General features: G+C 34.2%; 1 protein-coding gene across 1 annotated transcript; it reads left to right on the forward strand.

Moving 5' to 3' along the window:
* The first annotated feature begins 308 nt into the window (after positions 1-308).
* On the forward strand, positions 309-7,614 carry LOC134579169 (keratin, type II cytoskeletal cochleal-like). Its single transcript, XM_063438400.1, has 9 exons — positions 309-820; positions 1,106-1,314; positions 1,446-1,506; positions 1,605-1,700; positions 4,710-4,874; positions 5,473-5,598; positions 6,562-6,782; positions 7,325-7,359; positions 7,466-7,614. Exons 1-9 carry the CDS (start codon positions 335-337, stop codon positions 7,612-7,614), a joined length of 1,548 nt encoding a protein of 515 aa, XP_063294470.1. The 5' UTR covers positions 309-334.
* The last annotated feature ends 681 nt before the right edge of the window (positions 7,615-8,295 follow it).

Genomic DNA, 8,295 nt, shown 5'->3' on the forward strand with positions numbered 1-8,295 from the left:
CTGACAAGTAGAATGATGAAATTTCCAAATTGTGATTTTATTTCTTCCTCATAGACTAGCAAACAATTTTAGTTTTTATAGATATGAAAATAGCCATCTTTAAACACTTACTTACTTTAATATTGTTGTAGGTGTGTTGCTGTTTCGGTGTTTGGCACTGCAGTGCCAGCGTTTGAAACTAATAAAAAGCAATGATAGGGTCTCTTTTTATTCAATAAAATTGACACACCTTATCTTAAAATATATAAGGGGAAGCTGAAAGTGTTCCAGAAGGTCTACATTTGAGCATCTGCTAAAGTTGCCTTTATCATAACCCCACTTGTCACCAAACACCATGCCACTCCACTCCATTCGTAGCGGCTGTGGATACAGAAATTTTAGCTCATCCTCAGCCTGTTTACCCAAGAATGTGTGCAGATACAGCGTCAGCTCTGTCTCTTCAAGAAGAGGGGGCAGTTGTGGTGCTCAACTGTTACCAAATTTCAGCAGCAGAAGTGCCTGCAATGTCGGTGTTGGAGGAGCTCAAAGGATGTCATTTGGAAGTTGTCAAGCTGGAATGAGTGGATGTGGATATGGTGGATCCAGTTCTGGCTGTGGTTTTGGGTCTGGTATTGGATTGGGTGCTGGATTAAGCCTTGGCGGTCGTGGCTTTGGACCTTGCGGAGCATTTCCTCAAGGATGCATTACACCAGTAACTGTAAACAAAAGCCTTCTAGCACCGATCAAATTAGATGTTGACCCAGCCATCCAGAGACTTAAAAAAGAAGAGAAAGAACAAATCAAGACTCTAAATAACAAATTTGCATCATTTATTGACAAGGTAAGATATAGTAGATATACTCACACTTGAGTTGAGGATGAACACATTTCCTAAGTCCTCCTTAGATTGAGTAATTTAAGCAGTACTATATTTCAACTACTAGTAAAAGTATTGTGTTTTATATAATGTTTAATTTCTCTTGATGTTTATAACGAAAACATAGTATTTTGTATAATATAAATTAAACAATTAGCTTATTTTAAGAAAAAATAACAACAAAGTAGTAATAATTCAAATGAAGATATGTTAATATGGATGCATGTGTCAATGTGATTGTTGTTCTAGGTACGATTTTTGGAGCAACAGAATAAGGTGCTTGAGACGAAGTGGTGTTTTCTGCAAGAGCAAAAAACAGCCAAATTTAATTTTGAGCCGCTATTTGAAGCATATTTGTGCAACCTCCGAAGACAGCTCGATTTCTTAGAATGTGAGAAAGCTCGACTAGAAGGAGAAAGGAAAACTATGGAGGATTTAGTAGATGAATTCAAGAGAAAGTATGCATATTCTTTACCATGACTTAATTATTACTTATTAATTAATCATTAATAATTATTTGTTAACATTAGCGTGCACTAAACATTGTGAAAAAAACAAAGAATACAGAGTTCTTAAATTAATTCAACAGATACGAAGAGGAAATCCATAAGCGGACAGCTGCTGAAAATGAATTTGTAGCACTTAAAAAGGTATTTAGGAAGAATGAACAAGAATATGAACAAGAAATTCTAAAATCAAATTGAATGTTTTCTTAATATTATTTTTTTTTCTCCAAATTGATCTACAGGACGTTGATGCTGCTTTTCTCAAGAAAACTGAATTACAGTCAAAGGTGGACTGTTTGAGTGATGAAATTGCCTTCTTGCGGTCTATATATGAAATGGTAAAAATATATACTTTTTTTTTCTGTTTAAATATTTACTTGTAAATATGAATAAATACTAAAAAAAAAATTCTAGAGGAAATATAGTAACCTGTAGTCATGACAAAGTAGGGTTGAATATCTTATTTAAATCTCTAAATAACTTGATGAATCACTAAGCATTAGTTTGGCATATATGTGTGCTTTCTAGGTACCATTCAGTTAGCAACATAGAAACATAGAAACATAGAATGTGACGGCAGATAAGAACCATTCGGCCCATCTAGTCTGCCCAATTTTCTAAATACTTTCATTAGTCCCTGGCCTTATCGTATAGTTAGGATAGCCTTATGCCTATCCCACGCATGCTTAAACTCCTTTACTGTGTTAACTTCTACCACTTCAGCTGGAAGGCTATTCCATGCATCCACTACCCTCTCAGTAAAGTAGTACTTCCTGATATTATTTTTAAACATTTGCCCCTCTAATTTAAGACTATGTCCTCTTGTTGTGGTAGCTTTTCTTCTTTTAAATATGGTCTCCTCCTTTACTGTGTTGATTACCTTTATGTATTTAAATGTTTCTATCATACCCCCCCTGTCTCGTCTTTCCTCCAAGCTATACATGTTAAGACCCTTTAACCTTTCCTGGTAAGTGTTATTCTGCAATCCATGAACCAATTTAGTAGCCCTTCTCTGAACTCTCTCTAAAGTATCAATATCCTTCTGAAGATATGGTCTTCAGTACTGCGTACAATACTCCAAGTGAGGTCTCACCAGTGTTCTGTACAATGGCAAGAGCATTTACCTCTTTCTACTGCTAATACCTCTCCCTATGCAACCAAGCATTCTGCTGGCATTTCCTGGTGCTCTATTACATTGTCTGCCTACCTTTAAGTCATCAGAAATAATCACCCCTAAATCCCTTTCCTCAGATGTTGAGGTTAGGACTCTATCAAATATTCTGTACTCTGCCCTTGGGTTTTTACGTCCAAGATGCATTATATTGCACTTATCTACATTAAATGTCAGTTGCCACAACTCTGACCATTTTTCTAGTTTACCTAAATCATTTGCCATTTGGCTTATCCCTCCTGGAACATCAACCCTGTTACATATCTTAGTATCATCAGCAAAAAGACATAACTTACCATCAAGACCTTCTGCAATATCACTAATAAAAATATTAAAGAGAATGGGTCCAAGTACAGATCCCTGAGATGCCCATGCTTTGAATATACTCCATTGACTACAAAACTCTGTTGCCTGTCACTCAGCCACTTCCTTACCCATCAACAATATTGCAATCCAAACTTAAAGATTGCAATTTATTGATAAGCCTTCTATGTGCAACAGTGTCAAAAGCCTTACTGAAATCTAGGTAAGCAATGCCTACTGCACCACTCTGATCTATTACTTTAGTTACCCAATCAAAAAAATCAATAAGATTAGTTTGGCATGATCTCCCTGAAGTAAACCCATGTTGACTCTGATCTTGAAATCCATGTGTTTTTAGATGTTCAACAATCCTATCCTTTAACATGGTTTCCATTACTTTCCCCACTACTGAAGTAAGGCTTAGCTTACTGGCCTATAGTTGCCCGACTCCTCCCTACTACCTTTCTTGTGAATGGGCACAACATTCGCTAACTTCCAATCTTCTGGGACTACTCCTGTTAACAATGATTGGTTAAATAAATCTGTTAATGGTTTTGTTAGTACACCACTAAGCTCTTTTAATAACTTGGGTGTATTCCATCAGGTCCCATTGCCTTACTACTGCATGACTTTTGCAAACACTGGTGGTAATTATTTTGAAAAAAATGTTTTAACTATTTAAAATAATCTCTTTTTTTCTACCATCATTATATGCCATGTTCCTTTCCATTATAAACTGCACATAGTAAAATGATTTTCAGTAATTCTTGATATGTTTTAACATGATCACATTCATTTACTTTATTGTATTCTTCTTTTGGCGAGGTATTGATGCCCATCTTAAAGACAAGTATATAGTTGTTGCTGCATTGTTTGATTCTAATAACTGGTAACCATAAGGAATTGTACCCTGATTTCAGAAATCAGGCTCACTGAGATGTATGTTTTGGTGATGCAGATTTATCTGAACCTCTAAATCAGTGGTTCTCAAACAAGTCCTCAAGACCAACCAACAGTCCAGGTTTGGTTAGTATCTCCATTGGAATAAAACATAATACATAAATCCTGGACTGTTGGTGGGCCATGAGGACTGGTTTTATAACCACTGCTCTAAATCGAATATAATGCAATATCAGATAACTCAAACAAGGCAAAACTAAATTAAATGAAGAGTGCATCATATTATATTGAAGTCCCAAACTGGCACACTTGTACAAGGACTCCAAAGGTTGGCACCTAAAGATGTACTGGATACTAACTCATCATTTAAATTGTGTATGAGAAACCATTTTATTTGCCAAAAGATGACATACACTTTGTTTACTTTTATTATGTACAAAACATGCTATTAAATTATAAATGGTGTGGTGTGTCTAGCATTTCTTACAATAAGTAAATTCAAAAGATGAACATAAAATGTTCTAGGGCATTTTCAGAACCATATATTTGATCACATTTTTCAACCAATCTGGTTATTTGACTACCAACGTTTGCTTCTAGAACAATCTATGGTGTGTAGCCTTTGGAGCCTAGAGTAAAATAAATTGACCTTTTTCAGTTTTTGACTAATGAAAAAGCATCGTGAAATTTGTTAAAGTGCCCTGTTCTAAAACGTGGTGCAAAAATGTAAACATTGAGTAGCAGGCCATGGAATGTGCCTGCCGGATGCACTGGTTTATATGGTAATTGTCTTAGTTTTAGTACTTTAGAACTTGGTTTAGAACAGAGCACTGTTAGAATCTCACAGACAGTCTTTTAAATATGATACTAAAAAAATGAAAAAGTTAAAATTATTAAACACTAGACACTTCTTGCAGGATTTTGGATCTAGTGGTAAAAAGTAATAAAAGTGATACGGCTTGTGTTTTTGCAGGAAATATGCCAGCTGCAGTCTCAGATCTCAGATACTTCAGTGACTGTGACCATGGATAACAACCGAGATCTGAATCTGGATGGAATCATTGCTGACGTTAAAGCTGAGTATGAAGACATTGCTAGGAAGAGCAGAGCTGAAGCTGAGTGCTGGTATCAATCAAAAGTAGGTCTTATTACCTTCACTTAGAACACATTTCTCTCAAACAATCAATACACAGCTCATGGAAAGCTACATTTAGTTATAACTTTCTCTTTTACAAATGGTGGGTCACAAATCATAACATGTAAGTGTTCAAGCAAGCACCCTTCAACCCTGCAGATGCTTTTAAAAAAATGTCAAGCACGTATACACATTTTGTGTTTTGTTGCCGAAGAAGCCCTTCCCTCCAATGAACACTGGCAAAGCATCATGGGAGTTTAAGTAAAATACTAGCTTAGAATCAACCATTGGCCACCACTGGCATAAGAAAAACAAACATACTGGGCATTTATATAATTGATTAAGTTGCAGAGGTGTTAGGGAGAGCATTTCTGAAAATTATGGAGATTGGTAGCAAGAAAAGGCAATGCTTGTCCTAAATAATAAAAATCATACAGCACTTGCTGGTCTTTGGTTCTTTGTATTTTTGAGTATTTGAAAGCTGCAAAATATATTTAGTCAAACAAATGTTTTTTTTAAACCTCCATAGTAACTGTCTTTGTTGTATCTCTACTGTGGAACATAAAAACTTTCCTGCGTTAATATATTCAATTCCCCACAGTACGAAGAGTTAAAGGTAGCTGCAGGCAAACGTGGAGAAGATTTAAGATGCACCAAAAATGAAATTGCTGATTTGAACCGACTCATTAATAGATTGAAGGGGGAGATCGATAATGCCAGAGCACAGGTAAAGTCACAATATTTAAAGAGATCATTAGGAGAAGTGGAGAAAAAGTTATGTCACAAATTATTTACAGTCTGTCATGTGACAGTGTTATAATTTGACTTATGACCACTGTTTTATTATACTAAAATTTAGTATGTTTCTTGTACGTAAGTAATCTTCTGCCATTACAGTTATATTGGAATAATATCAATTCACATATTGATTAAATATATTTATATCATTTTCCCTTTAATTAGTCAAGAAGGAATTATCAGAAAACAAAAACAGTATTTTAATTCTATTAATTAATACAAAATAACATAATATGGATAGAAGATATGCACAACAAATATTTGATTCATTCTGAAAACATAATATTCTACAAACTTTAGAATTAAATAGAGTGTTACTTCTATCCAGTTTATAAAATTCATTTGTAATCCTTTAAGAGCAAAATGAGATATGGAAACATCCTGGCACCGACATTTTAATCTTTCCTTTTAGTGTCTTGAAACATGATTAATCTAGCTTTGTTGCAGACTAGTATTAGTGCCATGATTTCAGGGTAGTGCCAGTACATAAACCAACAGTGAATGAAAGCATTCATTACTGGACCAGCAAAACAACAATGAATGCGGAGACAATTAAGATGAAATTAAAGTATCTTAATGCAGAACATATTTAAAGTAATTCTATAGATATATTTTTGAAATATTTAGAATATTTTAGAATAAGCTTTTTTTAAAACATTTGTATTATGGTTAAAATAAAAAAAAAAAAGCATAATGGAAATGTAAAACCATTTGGTTTATACACCGTCCACTCCTCTTGTCTAAAACTATTTTAGCGTACCAAACTTGAAGCTGCAATTTCAGAAGCAGGGGATCGTGGGGAAATGGCTGTCAATGATGCAAAGATAACTTTCATTTCTTTATTTATTTCATTAAAGAAAAGTCATTATTACATTTTCTTTTGACTTCTTAGCGTTGTAAACTGGAAGCTGCTATAACTGAGGCAGAAGAACGCGGAGAAGCCGCTGTCAAAGATGCCAGGAACAAACTTTGTGAATTGGAGGATGCCCTGCAGAAAGCCAAGCAGAACATGGCTTGCCAACTCCGAGAATACCAGGAGCTGATGAATGTGAAACTGGCTCTGGATGTTGAGATCGCCACCTACAGGAAACTCCTGGAAGGAGAGGAGTGCAGGTTTGCACAAAGTAGAATTTGCAATGAAAATATATTATTAGAACACATTAACGTCAGTGGGGGGAAATCATGAATATATTATGTTTTAAATTACCCCTATGCTTTTATTTTTTTCATATACTAAAAAGATGAAAAGTGTATGTTATAATTAGTACAATCTGAAGGTATCAGAGGTTGAATTTGATGACTATTGTATTTAAAACTAGTACTGTGTGGTTTATTTAATAATCTCCAAACCGTGGCAAATTAAAATATGAAAATAAGTAGGCAACAAAATGTAGGCAACAATAACGTACTTTGAAAAATTAATCAACTCAACTCTTCTCTGTTCTAGTCTAGAGATGTTGGCTTATTATTGCATCCATTTTATTCTATCACTTACCAATGATATGGAGATTTTATCTTTATTATGAGCCTTGTGTACTTGAGAAAATTCAGTACTGCTGAAAAAAATGACACACACCAACAAGTAAATTAGTTAAAACGTGCTTGATAAATTTTACCTTTTAATAATAAAATAAAGTCTGTCATTTTATTTTTAGGCTCGCTGGAGAAGGATCAGATTCGGTTAAGATCTGTAAGTAAGATGATATTTATAGGACTAAAATAGTCCACACTAATGTTGAAAATGCAGTGTGTTTAAATGCATTGAATATTAAATCTTTGACTTTATTTTTTGTTAGCTGTTGTAACTTCAACTTGTGGAGGAGCATACAATAGCTGTGGATCCATAGGAGGTGGTGGATTCTACGGTAGTGGAGGATCAACATGCAGAGGCAATTATAGTTGCTCTGGACTGGATACACCTCTAATTCAGCTTCCAAAATGCTGAAAAAGCTGACCGAAGAATTAATGGTTAACAACAGATTTTGTTTTATATTGATAGCTTCAATACATAGTAGTGATGATCTTGTCTTTTACATTAATAAATGCATATTGAGATTCTAAATTGAAAATCCACCGTAGAGTACAATTTTCAGACACACAGGGGTAGTCACTATAGTGAGAATTTAAAGTGAATTTCAAATTTAAAAGCAAAGTAGCTGAGCTGGAAGGTGATTTGACCTTAAATTTGAAATTTACAATGAATTCTCACTTTAGTGAAAAACCCTTTAATTTTGTGGAATCATCTCAAAGCTGTGTTTTTTTTTTTTTTTTTATTCTACCAGGTTTAAAATCCCCAATATAATTAAAACGAATTGAGGAGTTTTGCACATGTAAGATGATTAAACATGTTTTAAAGTATATGAATGTTTTAATGAAAGTTTTAAATGGTAGATGAATGTTTAATGTAAGCATGTATTTGAGATATATAATACAAGTGATTGTTGAAGCTGTCAGTATATGAGCAGTAATCTAGGCTAGCCATAGTTATTCATATGTTAAACTGAACTCTATGTTCAAGGTTGAGTGGGTACTTTTAACTTTTCCTCAAAACTCTTTTTTCCTGATACTAGTAGATATTATTAGCAGAAACATACTATCAGGCATACTAACATAGATAGAAAATTGG

This window comes from Pelobates fuscus, chromosome 1 (genome assembly GCF_036172605.1).
Source record: "Pelobates fuscus isolate aPelFus1 chromosome 1, aPelFus1.pri, whole genome shotgun sequence".
NCBI classification, from domain to species: Eukaryota; Metazoa; Chordata; class Amphibia; order Anura; family Pelobatidae; genus Pelobates; species Pelobates fuscus.

What these genes read in the sequence shown, in the direction of transcription:
- LOC134579169 (XM_063438400.1), top strand. Translation starts at nt 335, where the DNA reads ATGCCACTCCACTCCATTCGTAGCGGCTGTGGATACAGAAATTTTAGC. An exon ending in TCGATAATGCCAGAGCACAG is followed by an intron (nt 5,599 to 6,561) that starts GTAAAGTCACAA and finishes TTGACTTCTTAG; the next exon opens with CGTTGTAAACTGGAAGCTGC. An exon ending in ATCAGATTCGGTTAAGATCT is followed by an intron (nt 7,360 to 7,465) that starts GTAAGTAAGATG and finishes ATTTTTTGTTAG; the next exon opens with CTGTTGTAACTTCAACTTGT.